Here is a 19,750-nt window from a genome sequence, read left to right on the forward strand (position 1 = left end):
TCCAACAGCTATCACAACAACAACGGGTCCAACAACAACACAGGATCCAACAGCTATCACAACAACAACGGGTCCAACAAATATCACAACAACACAGCATCCAACAGCTATCACAACAATGACGGATCTAACAAATATCACAACAACACAGGATCCAACAGCTATCACAACAACAACGGGTCCAACAAATATCACAACAACACAGGATCCAACAGCTATCACAACAATAACGGGTCCAACAAATATCACAACAACACAGGATCCAACAGCTATCACAACAACGGGTCCAACAAATATCACAACAACACAGGATCCAACAGCTATCACAACAACAACGGGTCCAACAAATATCACAACAACACAGGATCCAACAGCTATCACAACAATAACGGGTCCAACAAATATCACAACAACACAGGATCCAACAGCTATCACAACAACAACGGGTCCAACAAATATCACAACAACACAGGATCCAACAGCTATCACAACAACAACGGGTCCAACAAATATCACAACAACACAGGATCCAACAGCTATCACAACAATAACGGGTCCAACAAATATCACAACAACACAGGATCCAACAGCTATCACAACAACGGGTCCAACAAATATCACAACAACACAGGATCCAACAGCTATCACAACAACAACGGGTCCAACAACAACACAGGATCCAACAGCTATCACAACAACAACGGGTCCAACAAATATCACAACAACACAGCATCCAACAGCTATCACAACAATGACGGATCCAACAAATATCACAACAACACAGGATCCAACAGCTATCACAACAACAACGGGTCCAACAAATATCACAACAACACAGGATCCAACAGCTATCACAACAATAACGGGTCCAACAAATATCACAACAACACAGGATCCAACAGCTATCACAACAACGGGTCCAACAAATATCACAACAACACAGGATCCAACAGCTATCACAACAACAACGGGTCCAACAACAACACAGGATCCAACAGCTATCACAACAACAACGGGTCCAACAAATATCACAACAACACAGGATCCAACAGCTATCACAACAACGGGTCCAACAAATATCACAACAACACAGGATCCAACAGCTATCACAACAACAACGGGTCCAACAACAACACAGGATCCAACAGCTATCACAACAACAACGGGTCCAACAAATATCACAACAACACAGGATCCAACAGCTATCACAACAACAACGGGTCTAACAAATATCACAACAACACAGGATCCAACAGCTATCACAACAACGGGTCCAACAAATATCACAACAACACAGGATCCAACAGCTATCACAACAACAACGGGTCCAACAAATATCACAACAACACAGGATCCAACAGCTATCACAACAATAACGGGTCCAACAAATATCACAACAACACAGGATCCAACAGCTATCACAACAACACAGGATCCAACAAATATCACAACAACACAGGATCCAACAACTATCACAACAACACAGGATCCAACAACGATCACAACAACACAGTATCCAACAACTATCACAACAAAACAGGATCCAACAAATATCACAACAACACAGGATCCAGCAACTATCACAACACAGGATCCAACAACTGTCACAACAACTACACCTGACCCTACTACAACTACACCTGAACCTACAACAACTACACCTGATCCTACTACAACACCTGCCCCCACAATGACGACACAGGATCCAACAACTATCACAACAACACAGGATCCAACAAATATCACAACAACACAGGATCCAACAAATATCACAACAACACAGGATCCAGCAACTATCACAACACAGGATCCAACAACTATCACAACAACTACACCTGACCCTACTACAACTACACCTGAACCTACAACAACTACACCTGACCCTACTACAACACCTGCCCCCACAATGACAACACCTGCTCCCACAACAATTATTGGACCGACAAGTTCTGCACCTACAACTGTCACAACTGCCACACCAACAACTGCAGCACCTACAACTTTCGCATCAACAACTGTAGCTGTCACAATTAAATTGGTAACATTCAGATCTGTTAAAGGCACATTTACTGTTGATTTGTTGGATTCATCATCTGCAGTGTTTAAAAATCGAGCTTCACTGATAAAGCGAAAGGTAAGAAATGATATAATTTAGATAATTAAGTCTCTGAGCAAACAGCTCATCTCAAACTCAAATTTTTGTTACAAAAACAATATTTTTCCCTCTGCAGGTTGAACCTATCTACAGAAACCATTTCTCTTCTTTTGACTCCTTGAATGTGGTGTCATTCAGGTAGTTTGAATATTTTGTGTGTTTGGATACCGGCTAAAATCTAAGCTTTTTTTCTGAACTCCTTTTGCAGAAATGGATCAATCATCAACATCATGCACCTTCAGTTTGTTAACACAACTGCTCTTAATGACACTGAGGTTGTGAGTGTTTTGATCAGTGCATCTTCATCCATCACCTGCTTTGACATCGACACAAAATCCATCTTTGTCACTGACGCAGGTAAGAGACATGTGTCCATCACAAAGTATCGAAAGTTGAGCATTTATTGGTCAAACTAATATTAAAACTAATATTTTTGTTCCTCATTTACAGCTTCATGCAGCGTGACCCCCAATTTCGGTCTTGTCACTAGATCTTGTTTGGTGCTGTTGTCATGGTTACTGACAAGACAGTAGTTTTACAGTAGTAGTAGTAGTAGTAGTAGTAGTAGATTGTTTTACATACTATTATCTATGAATAACTTTATTTTGGAAAAAACTTTGCCTTTAAAATTAAAAGCTTATTTTATTATGTTTTTTTATGAAAATACTGGTGATGTTTTCTCTGAACCAGTGTTGCATTACAATCATCACATTGTCTGGGCCTTTGTTATGACTTGTTCAGACAGAGAGATCAGGGAGCGGCTGCTAGTTTATTTTTGCTGTAAGTCGGCTATTCGTCCAAACCTTGTTAAAACAGTGTGATTCATATCATCACAAACTCCACACAACAACAGTGTCACAGACTGGCATTGTGGTATTTATGAAGAATCCATTCAGTCAATCCTCCAATCAATCAATCAACCAACTCAATCAACAGTGGAAAAGATGCTACTTTTTGTGCTTGTGTCCACTTAAAAGAAATAACTTCAAACTTCGCAACTACCACTGCTGCTGTAAACGCAACTACCACTGCAACTACCACTGGTGCTGCAACTATCTACACTGCAGCAACAACTGTAACCACTGCTGCAACTACATTTGCAACCACTGCTATAACCACGGCTACAACCACACCAGCAACCACTGCTGCAACCACTGCTACAACCACACCAGCAACCACTGCTACAACCACACCAGCAATCACTGCTGCAACCTCTAATACAACCACTGCTGCAACCACTGCTATAACCATGGCTGCAAGCACTGCTACAACCACACCAGCAACCACTGCTGCAACCACAGCAACAACCACAAATGCAACCACAAATGCAACCACAGCAACAACCCCTGATGCCAAAACCACAACCACTGCCACCACTACGACTGAGGTAGTAACATCCAGGCGGATGTCTTTCAGGTCCGCTACAGAGACGTTTACAAATGACCTGCTGAATTCATCATCTACATCTTTTATCAATTGAGCTTCACTGTTGAAGAAAACAGTAAGTTTTTTCTTTTAAAGATTGAAATTTAAACTAATTACTTACCAGGGGTGGAACGATTGACTAAATCCACGGTTCGGTTCTGAGGTCACGGTTTTCAGTTCCGCTTGGTTCACAATGTTGAGGTTTTTTCAACTTTTAACACTCTGGATATACCAGATGAGCATAAAATACATAGCCTAATTATCCAACATTTACCATATTTAAGAATCAGTTCAGTTTTTCCCCATCATTATATCAGGTCAAGTCAATTTAATTTCTTTTTAATTTCTATATAGCACCAGATCATAACAGAAAGCCATTTAAGAGAACCTTTCCTATAGAACAAGTCTACACCTTGTTCTTTTATTAAACAAACTAAACAGCTCATGTTATTTATCTTATTTGCATGGCAGCATGTCATTTCTGTCTGCATGGTTGTGCGTTTACAATTCACCGCTGCCGTCTGCACACAGAGGCATGATGTGTGTACACACACAGACACGTGGACAGACACACACAGAGACATGCACAGACACACACACACAGAGACACACAGACACGTGTGCGCGTCGGACAGAGAACGACATGCTAGTTGGATAGACTGAACTCTATGACTACAATACGCTATGCAATGCTAACAGTACTGATGTCCGTGGTTTTCTTTGTATTGAAATATGCTATTTACATCCCGCTCTGTAAGCATTGACGGGACCAGCGGCAGCTTTGCTCACGATTGGACACAGAGTGGTGTGGGTCTCTCTGCTCTGCCTGCAGCTGAACCTGCTGCGTGAAGCTACAGAAACTGACCGGCTGTGTGTTGAGGAGAGTAGCTGACTGCAGAATGATACGTGCTTTCACGTCAGTCTCCAAAAGTCACCAGAGAGTCACTAGTGGCTTTTGATTAAAAAAAAATTGGAAAGCCGCGAAATGTAGCGAGACACCAAGTTGCCAACACTCGTCTCAATGCTGTGGTAAAAACTGCCTCCCTGTATTACTTGATGCGCATGTCCAGAACCGAACAGAACACGCGCCCCGAACCAAAACACGTGTACGTAATTTAGACACTGAACGTTGCACAATGGAATATGTGACAAGCCATGAAATGTAATAATTGTTTGTTTTTCTGCAGCTTGAACCTTTCTACCGGAACTCATTTTCAACATTCCGCTCATTGAATGTGGTTTCATTCAGGTAATCTTATATGTTTTTTTAAATGAATGAATCTTAAAGAGTATTGGCCATAACTTCCTACAGACATCACTAACCCCTGTTTATGGCAATGCTCTCTGCAGTAGCGGCTCCATCATCAACAACATGGACCTCAACTTTGCCTCTTCATCTGTACCCAATAACACTGCCATTGGAAACGTTTTGATCAGCGCAGCTTCAAACATCACAGCCTTCAACATTGATCCCACCTCTGTTTCTGTGAACGGCACACGTAAGCAATACTGAATACTACCTCATTAAAAAAACATTACTTTTTTTTAACTGTTTGTTAAAGTTTTGTTTTATGTCTGTAATCTTTGACAGAGGTGTCAGGTGGAGTGAGCCACAAGATCAGTCTCATCACTGCATCCTGCTTGGTGCTGCTGTCATGGCTGCTGACAAGTCAACAATAGTGTGTGTGCTGAAGTGAAATCAATTTAAAAAGCCTGCTGCCACTGGTATGAAAAAGGACTTTGTTCTCATTATAAATCCTAGAAGACCTTTTGAAAAACTACAATAAGCTATATAAGCTTAAATGTCTTTTTTAGCACCAATGAAGGAGTTATCTCTGCAATGACTTGATGTTATATGAAGCACAGTGCAAACACTAATTTAACTCATTGTGTTGCCTGAATGAGTATTATAGTGAATGAATAATTCTGGAATTGCAAGCTGAACAATGTCCTGTATGATTATCCAGTTATTCATTGTCATATTTAAATGTATTTATAAAAAAATGTATTTTGTGACTTGTACTATAGTTTTGTATACTTATACAAAGTAGCAATATGTATTTAAGATGATCAGGATACATTATATTATTATACATAATTAACAAGCTTTTTCTGTTATCTAATATTCTGAGAATACTTCCATTAAAGGCACATAAAAAATTTAAATGTTTTTGAAGAATTTCATAAAATGTCTATATGAAACTTTTAAACCAGAAATGAATTCTTGAAAAAGTATGGTAGACCTGCTGTGTCACTGCTGGATTTTACTTATTCCATCAGAGAACAGTCACCTTGTCACATAATCTGCCCTGTAGCATCTTGCAGTAACCTTGAGTTGAATGAATTAAAACCACATTAGAAAGTTATTTTGATGCAGGTGTATAACAGAATAACTGGCCGACGTCTTCATGCTCAGATCTGGTATAAAGCAAGTCTAGTTGATTTATATATATATCAGCTTTAAAATATGCACCACTGAATTTTTATTTATGCACCACTGCAATTAGACCTGAAGGGGATTTGATATTTAAATACTTTTGCATGACATATGGGCTGATTTGTATAACAGGTGTTGTTTGTTTGTTGGAGACAGTAAGTCTGTTTACATGACAAAATAACAGAGTATAAGGATGCTGCCAGACTGACTGGGTTTTTGTCACACTCTTACAAAATTTCTGAGCGATCTTCTCCAATATCTAAACACCTTTATCAGTGTGGATGATGAAAGGTTTGTGGTGAAAAAAGATAACCATCAGACTACGGGAAGAATACTAACTTTTCATCATATATGTTCTCTTTTGGTAAGTCTTTTTTTCTCACTTCTGTTTGTGTATTTATGTTTGTGCTGGTTATGTTTGATACATCATATAATATTATATATTAATATCACTTTATAATGTAATATAATTATGTTTTATCAAGAATTGTAGAGTATGTTAGTGACAAAGTCTCCATATTTTATTATCTTTTATTGATAGATAGGTAATAATTGTTTTGTCCTGTGTACCTATTTGTACACAATAGATAAACAAAAACTGGTGATCAAACATTTAAATCATCTTAGTGGATTCTAAATAAACAATAAAGAAGAAAAATGCTGTGCATAACTTATGTAAGTACATGAATAAGTTTCTGTGTTTGATTTTACAGATCTAAAGGAAAACAAAATGAATGTTGGACAGATTGCAGCTTTTGTTCTGATTCTAACTGGTAAGACAGGTTCATAACAAATAATAATAAAAAAGTTTTGAAAAAAGGCTGTAAAAAAGTAGGTTTAATGACTGTTTACCAACATATTGATGTATGTAAGTGGCATTATAATTAAAAATATAGCATTGGTAATTTTAGCAGACTATAGACACAATAGAAAGAGCACAACTTTATAGTCACCTTGTCACATAATCTGCCCTGCAGCATCTTGCAGTAACCTTGAGTTGAAGGAACTAAAACCACATTAGAAAGTTATTTTGATGCAGGTTTATAACAGAATAACTGGCCGACATCTCCACGCTCAGATCTGGTATAAAGCAAGTCTTTAATTGATTTATATATATATCAGCTTTAAAATATGCACCACTGAATGTTTATTTATGCACCTCTGCAATTAGACCTAAAGGGGATTTGATATTTAAATACTTTTGCATGACATATGGGCTGATTTGTATAACAGGTGTTGTTTGTTTGTTGGAGACAGTAAGTCTGTTTACATGACAAAATAATAGAGCATAAGCATGCTGCCAGACTGACTGGGTTTTTGTCACACTCTTACAAAATTTCTGAGCGATCTTCTCCAATATCTAAACACCTTTATCAGTGAGGATGATGAAAGGTTTGTGGTGAAAAAAGATAACCATCAGACTACGGGAAGAATACTAACTTTTCATCATATAAGTTCTCTTTTGGTAAGTCTTTTTTTCTCACTTCTGTTTGTGTCTTTATGTTTGTGCTGGTTATGTTCGATACATCATATATTATATATTAATATCACTTTAAAATGTAATATAATTACATTTTATCAGGAATTGTAGAGTATATTAGTGACAAAGTCTCCTCATTTTATCATCTTTTATTGATAGATAGGTAATAATTGTCTTGTCATGTGTACCTATTTGTACACAACAGATAAACAAAAACTGGTGATCAAACATTGAAATCATCTTAGTGGATTCTAATGATAACTGATGTTAATGATAACATAACTTATGTAAGTACATTTTATATAAGTGAATAGGTTTCTGTGTTTGATTTTACAGATCTAAAGGAAAACAAAATGAATGTTGGACAGATTGCAGCCTTTGTTCTGATTCTAACTGGTAAGACAGGTTCATAACAAATAATAATAAAAAAGTTTTGAAAAAAGGCTGTAAAGTAGGTTTAATGACTATTTGACTATTTACCAACATATTGAGGTATGGAAGTGGCATAATTTAAAATATAGCATTGGTAATTTTAGCAGGTGTGTGTAGACACAATAGAAAGAACACAACTTTATAGGCTACTACTGTAACAACATCTGCTCTTACCACAACAGCAGCTGCTACTGCTATTAACACATCCACAGATGCTCCAACAACTATCACAACAACAACACAGGATCCAACAACTATCACAACAACAACGGGTCCAATAAATATCACAACAACACAGGATGCAACAGCTATCACAACAACAACGGGTCCAACAAATATCACAACAACACAGGATCCAACAGCTATCACAACAACGGGTCCAACAAATATCACAACAACACAGGATCCAACAGCTATCACAACAACGGGTCCAACAAATATCACAACAACACAGGATCCAACAGCTATCACAACAACAACGGGTCCAACAAATATCACAACAACACAGGATCCAACAGCTATCACAACAATAACGGGTCCAACAAATATCACAACAACACAGGATCCAACAGCTATCACAACAACAACGGGTTCAACAAATATCACAACAACACAGGATCCAACAGCTATCACAACAACAACGGGTCCAACAAATATCACAACAACACAGGATCCAACAGCTATCACAACAACGGGTCCAACAAATATCACAACAACACAGGATCCAACAGCTATCACAACAACGGGTCCAACAAATATCACAACAACACAGGATCCAACAGCTATCACAACAACGGGTCCAACAAATATCACAACAACACAGGATCCAACAGCTATCACAACAACAACGGGTCCAACAAATATCACAACAACACAGGATCCAACAGCTATCACAACAACAACGGGTCCAACAAATATCACAACAACACAGGATCCAACAGCTATCACAACAACGGGTCCAACAAATATCACAACAACACAGGATCCAACAGCTATCACAACAACGGGTCCAACAAATATCACAACAACACAGGATCCAACAGCTATCACAACAACAACGGGTCCAACAAATATCACAACAACACAGGATCCAACAGCTATCACAACAATAACGGATCCAACAAATATCACAACAACACAGGATCCAACAGCTATCACAACAACAACGGGTCCAACAAATATCACAACAACACAGGATCCAACAGCTATCACAACAATAACGGGTCCAACAAATATCACAACAACACAGGATCTAACAGCTATCACAACAACGGGTCCAACAAATATCACAACAACACAGGATCCAACAGCTATCACAACAACAACGGGTCCAACAACAACACAGGATCCAACAGCTATCACAACAACAACGGGTCCAACAAATATCACAACAACACAGCATCCAACAGCTATCACAACAATGACGGATCCAACAAATATCACAACAACACAGGATCCAACAGCTATCACAACAATAACGGGTCCAACAAATATCACAACAACACAGGATCCAACAGCTATCACAACAACGGGTCCAACAAATATCACAACAACACAGGATCCAACAGCTATCACAACAACAACGGGTCCAACAAATATCACAACAACACAGGATCCAACAGCTATCACAACAATAACGGGTCCAACAAATATCACAACAACACAGGATCCAACAGCTATCACAACAACAACGGGTCCAACAAATATCACAACAACACAGGATCCAACAGCTATCACAACAACAACGGGTCCAACAAATATCACAACAACACAGGATCCAACAGCTATCACAACAATAACGGGTCCAACAAATATCACAACAACACAGGATCCAACAGCTATCACAACAACGGGTCCAACAAATATCACAACAACACAGGATCCAACAGCTATCACAACAACAACGGGTCCAACAACAACACAGGATCCAACAGCTATCACAACAACAACGGGTCCAACAAATATCACAACACAGCATCCAACAGCTATCACAACAATGACGGATCCAACAAATATCACAACAACACAGGATCCAACAGCTATCACAACAACAACGGGTCCAACAAATATCACAACAACACAGGATCCAACAGCTATCACAACAACAACGGGTCCAACAACAACACAGGATCCAACAGCTATCACAACAACAACGGGTCCAACAAATATCACAACAACACAGGATCCAACAGCTATCACAACAACAACGGATCCAACAAATATCACAACAACACAGGATCCAACAGCTATCACAACGACAACGGGTCTAACAAATATCACAACAACACAGGATCCAACAGCTATCACAACAACGGGTCCAACAAATATCACAACAACACAGGATCCAACAGCTATCACAACAACAACGGGTCCAACAAATATCACAACAACACAGGATCCAACAGCTATCACAACAATAACGGGTCCAACAAATATCACAACAACACAGGATCCAACAGCTATCACAACAACACAGGATCCAACAAATATCACAACAACACAGGATCCAACAGCTATCACAACAATAACGGATCCAACAAATATCACAACAACACAGGATCCAACAGCTATCACAACAATAACGGGTCCAACAAATATCACAACAACACAGGATGCAACAGCTATCACAACAACAACGGGTCCAACAAATATCACAACAACACAGGATCCAACAGCTATCACAACAACAACGGGTCCAACAAATATCACAACAACACAGGATCCAACAGCTATCACAACAATAACGGGTCCAACAAATATCACAACAACACAGGATCCAACAGCTATCACAACAACGGGTCCAACAAATATCACAACAACACAGGATCCAACAGCTATCACAACAACAACGGGTCCAACAACAACACAGGATCCAACAGCTATCACAACAACAACGGGTCCAACAAATATCACAACAACACAGGATCCAACAGCTATCACAACAACAACGGGTCCAACAAATATCACAACAACACAGGATCCAACAGCTATCACAACAATAACGGGTCCAACAAATATCACAACAACACAGGATCCAACAGCTATCACAACAACGGGTCCAACAAATATCACAACAACACAGGATCCAACAGCTATCACAACAACAACGGGTCCAACAACAACACAGGATCCAACAGCTATCACAACAACAACGGGTCCAACAAATATCACAACAACACAGGATCCAACAGCTATCACAACAATGACGGATCCAACAAATATCACAACAACACAGGATCCAACAGCTATCACAACAACAACGGGTCCAACAAATATCACAACAACACAGGATCCAACAGCTATCACAACAATAACGGGTCCAACAAATATCACAACAACACAGGATCCAACAGCTATCACAACAACGGGTCCAACAAATATTACAACAACACAGGATCCAACAGCTATCACAACAACAACGGGTCCAACAACAACACAGGATCCAACAGCTATCACAACAACAACGGGTCCAACAAATATCACAACAACACAGGATCCAACAGCTATCACAACAACAACGGGTCTAACAAATATCACAACAACACAGGATCCAACAGCTATCACAACAACGGGTCCAACAAATATCACAACAACACAGGATCCAACAGCTATCACAACAACGGGTCCAACAAATATCACAACAACACAGGATCCAACAGCTATCACAACAACAACGGGTCCAACAAATATCACAACAACACAGGATCCAACAGCTATCACAACAATAACGGGTCCAACAAATATCACAACAACACAGGATCCAACAGCTATCACAACAACACAGGATCCAACAAATATCACAACAACACAGGATCCAACAGCTATCACAACAATAACGGGTCCAACAAATATCACAACAACACAGGATGCAACAGCTATCACAACAACAACGGGTCCAACAAATATCACAACAACACAGGATCCAACAGCTATCACAACAATAACGGGTCCAACAAATATCACAACAACACAGGATCCAACAGCTATCACAACAACACAGGGTCCAACAAATATCACAACAACACAGGATCCAACAGCTATCACAACAATAACGGGTCCAACAAATATCACAACAACACAGGATGCAACAGCTATCACAACAACAACGGGTCCAACAAATATCACAACAACACAGGATCCAACAGCTATCACAACAATAACGGGTCCAACAAATATCACAACAACACAGGATGCAACAGCTATCACAACAACAACGGGTCCAACAAATATCACAACAACACAGGATCCAACAGCTATCACAACAACAACGGGTCCAACAAATATCACAACAACACAGGATCCAACAGCTATCACAACAACACAGGGTCCAACAAATATCACAACAACACAGGATCCAACAGCTATCACAACAATAACGGGTCCAACAAATATCACAACAACACAGGATGCAACAGCTATCACAACAACAACGGGTCCAACAAATATCACAACAACACAGGATCCAACAGCTATCACAACAACAACGGGTCCAACAAATATCACAACAACACAGGATCCAACAGCTATCACAACAACACAGGATCCAACAAATATCACAACAACACAGGATCCAACAGCTATCACAACAATGACGGATCCAACAAATATCACAACAACACAGGATCCAACAGCTATCACAACAACAACGGGTCCAACAAATATCACAACAACACAGGATCCAACAGCTATCACAACAATAACGGGTCCAACAAATATCACAACAACACAGGATCCAACAGCTATCACAACAACGGGTCCAACAAATATCACAACAACACAGGATCCAACAGCTATCACAACAACAACGGGTCCAACAACAACACAGGATCCAACAGCTATCACAACAACAACGGGTCCAACAAATATCACAACAACACAGGATCCAACAGCTATCACAACAACAACGGGTCTAACAAATATCACAACGACACAGGATCCAACAGCTATCACAACAACGGGTCCAACAAATATCACAACAACACAGGATCCAACAGCTATCACAACAACGGGTCCAACAAATATCACAACAACACAGGATCCAACAGCTATCACAACAACAACGGGTCCAACAAATATCACAACAACACAGGATCCAACAGCTATCACAACAATAACGGGTCCAACAAATATCACAACAACACAGGATCCAACAGCTATCACAACAACACAGGATCCAACAAATATCACAACAACACAGGATCCAACAGCTATCACAACAATAACGGGTCCAACAAATATCACAACAACACAGGATGCAACAGCTATCACAACAACAACGGGTCCAACAAATATCACAACAACACAGGATCCAACAGCTATCACAACAATAACGGGTCCAACAAATATCACAACAACACAGGATCCAACAGCTATCACAACAACACAGGGTCCAACAAATATCACAACAACACAGGATCCAACAGCTATCACAACAATAACGGGTCCAACAAATATCACAACAACACAGGATGCAACAGCTATCACAACAACAACGGGTCCAACAAATATCACAACAACACAGGATCCAACAGCTATCACAACAATAACGGGTCCAACAAATATCACAACAACACAGGATGCAACAGCTATCACAACAACAACGGGTCCAACAAATATCACAACAACACAGGATCCAACAGCTATCACAACAACAACGGGTCCAACAAATATCACAACAACACAGGATCCAACAGCTATCACAACAACACAGGGTCCAACAAATATCACAACAACACAGGATCCAACAGCTATCACAACAATAACGGGTCCAACAAATATCACAACAACACAGGATGCAACAGCTATCACAACAACAACGGGTCCAACAAATATCACAACAACACAGGATCCAACAGCTATCACAACAACAACGGGTCCAACAAATATCACAACAACACAGGATCCAACAGCTATCACAACAACACAGGATCCAACAAATATCACAACAACACAGGATCCAACAGCTATCACAACAACGGGTCCAACAAATATCACAACAACACAGGATCCAACAGCTATCACAACAATAACGGATCCAACAAATATCACAACAACACAGGATCCAACAGCTATCACAACAATAACGGTTCCAACAAATATCACAACAACACAGGATCCAACAGCTATCACAACAACACAGGATCCAACAAATATCACAACAACACAGGATCCAACAACTATCACAACAACACAGGATCCAACAAATATCACAACACAGGATCCAACAGCTATCACAACAACAACGGGTCCAACAAATATCACAACAACACAGGATCCAACAGCTATCACAACAACACAGGATCCAACAAATATCACAACAACACAGGATCCAACAGCTATCACAACAACGGGTCCAACAAATATCACAACAACACAGGATCCAACAGCTATCACAACAATAACGGATCCAACAAATATCACAACAACACAGGATCCAACAGCTATCACAACAACACAGGATCCAACAAATATCACAACAACACAGGATCCAACAACTATCACAACAACACAGGATCCAACAAATATCACAACAACACAGGATCCAACAAATATCACAACAACACAGGATCCAATACCAGCTCCCACCACTACTACACCAGCCCCCACAACACCCACACCAGCTCTCACAACAACTGCCCCCACAACAATCATGACACCAGCTCCCACCACTACTACACCTACTCCGACCACAACACCTATCACCACTACAACACCTACCACTACCACACCAGCTCCCACCACTACAACACCTGCCCCGACCACAACAGATCCCACCACTACACCTGCCACGACAACAACCACACCTACTCCCACCACTACTAGACCTGCCCCAACAACAGCCACACCAGGTCCTACCATGACACCTGCCCCGACAACGACCACTCCTGCTCCCACCACTACGACACTCACTCCAACAACGACAGATCCCACCACTACACCTGCCCCAACAACCACACCTGCTCCCACTACACCTTTCCCCTCTCCTCCAGCTCCCACCAGTACAACACCGGCCCCGACCACAACAAATCCCACCACAACTGCCACAACGACAACAGCTCCCACCTCCACAACACCTGCCCCGACCACAACAGATCCCACCACAACAAGTACCACAACGACAACAGCTCCCACCACTACAACATCTGCCACAACCACAGCAGATCCCACCACAACAACTGCCATGACAACAACAGCTCCCACCACTACAACGCCTGCCACGACCACAGCAGATCCCACCACAAGTACCACGACGACAACAGCTCCCACCACTACAACGCCTGCCACGACCACAGCAGATCCCACCACAACAAGTACCACGACGACAACAGCTCCCACCACTACAACTCCTGCCACGACCACAGCAGATCCCACCACAACAAGTACCACGACGACAACAGCTCCCACCACTACAACACCTGCCACGACCACAGCAGATCCCACCACAACAAGTACCACGACGACAACAGCTCCCACCACTACAACGCCTGCCACGACCACAGCAGATCCCACCACAACAAGTACCACGACGACAACAGCTCCCACCACTACAACGCCTGCCCCGACCACAGCAGATCCCACCACAACAAGTATCACGACGACAACAGCTCCCACCACTACAACGCCTGCCCCGACCACAACAGATCCCACCACAACAAGTACCACAACGACAACAGCTCCCACCACTACAACACCTGCCCCGACCACAACAGATCCCACTACAACTACCACGACCACAACAGATCCCACCACAACTGCCACGACCACAACAGCTCCCACCACTACAACACCTGCCCCGACCACAACAGATCCCACCACAACAAGTACCACAATGACAACAGCTCCCACCACTACAACACCTGCCCCGACCACAACAGATCCCAACACAACTACCACGACCACAACAGATCCCACCACAACAACTGCCACAATGACAACAGCTTCCACCACTACAACACCTGCCCCAACCACAACAGATCCTACCACAACAACAACAGTTCCCACCACTACAACACATGCCCCGATCACAACAGATCCCACCACAACAACTATCACGCCCACAACAGCTCCCACAACTACAACACCTGCCATGACCACAACAGATCCCACCACAACTGCCACAACAACAACAGTTCCCACCACTGCAACACATGCCCCGATCACAACAGATCCCACCACAACAACTATCACGCCCACAACAGCTCCCACAACTACAACACCTGCCACGACCACAACAGATCCCACCACAACTGCCACAACAACAACAGTTCCCACCACTACAACACATGCCCCGATCACAACAGATCCCACCACAACTATCACAACCACAACTCCCACAATGACACCTGCTCCCACCACTACAACATATGCCATGACCACAACAGATGCCACCACTACACCTGCCCCCACAACGACCACTCCAGCTCCCACCACTACACCTGCCCCAACAACGACCACTCCAGGTCCCACCACTACTACACCTGCTCCGACAACGACCACTCCAGCTCCCACCACTACTACACCTGCTCCGACACCTATCACCACTACAACACCTACCACTACCACACCAGCTCCCACCATGACCCCTGCCCTGACATCGACCACTCCTGCTCCCACCACCACGCCACTTGCTCTGACAACGACGACACCAGCTCCTACCACTACTACACCTGCCCCGACAACGACCACACAAGATCCCACCACGACACCTGCCCCGACAACAACCACACCAGCTCCCACCATGACACCTGCTCCCACCACTACTACACCTGTCATGACAACAGTCACACCAGCTCCCACAACCATGACTCCTGCCCTGACAACCACACCAGCTCAAACCACTACTACACCAGCCCCGACAACAACCACACCAGCTCCGGCCGTGACACCTGCTCCCACAATTACTACACCTGTCACGACACCGACCACACCATCTGCTCTTACCACTACAACCACAACAACACAATCTCCTCCACAAGTTGTTGTTATTGCAGCAGTCATACAACAACCATTTGTAGAAGCGCTCAATGATAAAACCTCTCCAGAGTTTAGGAACCTTGAGACTCAAGTTGTAGAAGTGGTGAGTACATAGAAGTTTACTCATTATTTTGAATTATACTTTCTGAATATTTATAATTCATTTGTTTTCTATTGCTTACTTTCCACAGTATGATGTCATTTACAGAAGAAAATATGGCGACCTGGTTGTCCGTGTTTATGTTGTAGCATTCAGGTAAGACTGTACAGTGACATCAACTAGGCCATGCCTTAAGTATTCTCGTGCTGAGGGGTAGGTAGCGAGGGAGGAATGAAGGGATGAAAGGATGAGGATGATGGGGTGAAAATGAAAGCGTGAGGATGAACATAGTGATGAGTGTGTAGAGAAGGTCAGGGTGAGTGCTTGAACTGTGGAACACAGGAGGTAAGACTCTGGGTGGGGGTATGTCTCAGCAGCTTAAGATCTTAGCCCCCTGGTGTTCCTGTGTAGAAAGAAGGTATAATAAAAATGAAGAGATAAAAAGGGGTTTGGAGGATTTTGGGTTTTCGAATGAAGTCAAACGGAGTATTTGGGGCAAATACACCTGTATATATTGGTAGCATGTTGTGAGGCGTGGCCTGTTCCTGAACCTAAGTTTAAAATTTTAATTTAATATGTATAAGTCTCCGAACACATACACTGACAAGTGTTAATTGAAGATGCTTTCTCATGCAGACGAGCTGGATCAATAACACGAGGGGATAATACTGAAGCTGAAGTGGGCGTTGAGTTCAGAAAAAATGCAACAACTGCAGAGATCCCCCCGGCTGCTGCTGTTGTACAAACATTAGTCGAGGCTGTGTCTAATCCCAACAACACCTTCAATCTCACAGTTGTTACAACATCTGTCGTAGTAGTTCGTAAGTAAACATCAATTATACACTATTATATATTATACACAGCAAAAAGGTTTTTTGTCTTGGGTGAACACAGACAAATCAGTTTCTCAGGATTCCTACATTTTTTCTTTCATTTACAGAAACAACTGCAGCCCCAACTACCACTGTTGCAAACGCAAGTACCACAGCTATAATCACTGCCCCCACTACAACAACACCTGCTCCCACCACTACTACACCAGCAACAACTACACCTGCCCCCACAACGACGACACCTGCTCCCACAACAATTATTGGACCTACAAGTTTTGCACCTACAACTTTCAGAACAACTGCCACACCAACAACTGCAGCACCTACAACTTTCAGAACAACTGCCACACCAACAACTGCAGCACCTACAACTTTCGCATCAACAACTGTAGCTGTTGCAATTAAATTAGTGACATTCAGATCTGTTAAAGGCACATTTACTGTTGATTTGTTGGATTCATCATCTGCAGTGTTTAAAAATCGAGCTTCACTGATAAAGCGAAAGGTAAGAAATGATATAATTTAGATAATTAAGTCTCTGAGCTAACAGCTCATCTCAAACTCAAATTTTTGTTACAAAAACGACTTTTTCTGTCTGCAGGTTGAACCTGTCTACAGAAACCATTTCTCTTCTTTTGACTCCTTGAATGTGGTGTCATTCAGGTAGTTTGAATATTTTGTGTGTTTGGATACCGGCTAAAATCTAAGCTTTTTTTCTTAACTCCTTTTGCAGAAATGGATCAATCATCAACATCATGCACCTTCAGTTTGTTAACACAACTGCTCTTAATGACACTGAGGTTGAGAGTGTTTTGATCAGTGCATCTTCATCCATCACCTGCTTTGACATCGACATAAAATCCATCTCTGTCACTGACGCAGGTAAGAGACATTGTGTGCATCACAAAGTATTGAAAGTTGAGCATTTAGTGGTCAAACTAATATTTTTGTTCCTCATTTACAGCTTCATGCAGCGTGACCCCCAATTTCGGTCTTGTCACTGGATCCTGTTTGGTGCTGTTGTCATGGTTACTGACAAGCCACTAGTTTTACAGTAGTAGTAGTAGTAGTAGTTGTTTTACATACTATTATCTCTGAATAACTTTATTTTGGAAAAAAACTTTGCCTTTAAAATTAAAAGCTTATTTTATTATGTTTTTTTATGAAAATGCTGGTGATGTTTTCTCTGAACCAGTGTTGCATTACAATCATCACATTGTCTGAGCACTTGTTATGACTTGTTCAGACAGAGAGATCAGGGAGCGGCTGCTGGTTTATTTTTGCTGTAAGTCAGCTATTCATCCAAACCTTGTTAAAACAGTGTGATTCATATCATCACAAACTCCACACAACAACAGTGTGCACTATCACAGAACCGCATGGTGGTATTTATGAAGAATCCATTCATTCAATCCTCCAATCAATCAATCAACCAACATAATCAACAGTGGAAAAGATGCTACTTTTGTGCTTGTGTCCACTGAAAAGAAATAACTTCATTTACAGGCTTGTCTACTCTTTTACCAGATAGTTTGCTATTCTGCTTTCAGGCTGGGCAACAAAACAGACATCACTTTAACAAAAAGCCTCAGGCTGATGCTGTCACAGGATGGAATCTGGCAGACATAAAAACATGCTCTCTAAAATAAAAAAACATATTTCATATTTTCAAGGCTTTCAGACCAATAACACATTTTTATTAGTAGTAGGATTTTAAGCTTTGTTTGTTATCTTTCAGACTAGATTAATGACATTTTATAAATCTGATTCTGGAACAATTTTTTTTTTGTTGACATCTCCTTTAATCTTAATTTCACTAACTGTACTTTTAAAAAATATTCCTGTGCATTAATCAAAGGTTTGAATTGTTGCATACAAATTGTATAATGGTAACATTAAATTAAAGATTATGAAT

The 19,750-nt window shown here is 41.3% G+C and overlaps 1 protein-coding gene and 2 long non-coding RNA genes across 3 annotated transcripts; all 3 read left to right on the plus strand.

Moving 5' to 3' along the window:
* The first annotated feature begins 4,696 nt into the window (after positions 1-4,696).
* Positions 4,697-5,463, plus strand: LOC114450708 (uncharacterized). Its single transcript, XR_003672131.1, has 3 exons — positions 4,697-4,829; positions 4,931-5,079; positions 5,172-5,463. It is a non-coding gene; the product is annotated as an uncharacterized LOC114450708 (long non-coding RNA).
* An 841-nt stretch (positions 5,464-6,304) lies between these two features.
* Positions 6,305-8,175, plus strand: LOC114450710 (uncharacterized). The gene is made up of 3 exons (XR_003672132.1): positions 6,305-6,381; positions 6,731-6,790; positions 8,112-8,175. It is a non-coding gene; the product is annotated as an uncharacterized LOC114450710 (long non-coding RNA).
* Positions 8,176-14,563: 6,388 nt separating this feature from the next.
* LOC114451200 (mucin-2-like) lies at positions 14,564-18,441 on the plus strand. Its single transcript, XM_028429775.1, has 5 exons — positions 14,564-15,949; positions 16,337-16,803; positions 18,007-18,043; positions 18,130-18,223; positions 18,437-18,441. The coding sequence occupies exons 1-5, from the start codon at positions 14,579-14,581 to the stop codon at positions 18,439-18,441; spliced, it is 1,974 nt and encodes a 657-aa protein (XP_028285576.1). The 5' UTR covers positions 14,564-14,578.
* The last annotated feature ends 1,309 nt before the right edge of the window (positions 18,442-19,750 follow it).

Source organism: Parambassis ranga, chromosome 18, assembly GCF_900634625.1.
Source record: "Parambassis ranga chromosome 18, fParRan2.1, whole genome shotgun sequence".
Taxonomy (NCBI): Eukaryota; Metazoa; Chordata; class Actinopteri; family Ambassidae; genus Parambassis; species Parambassis ranga.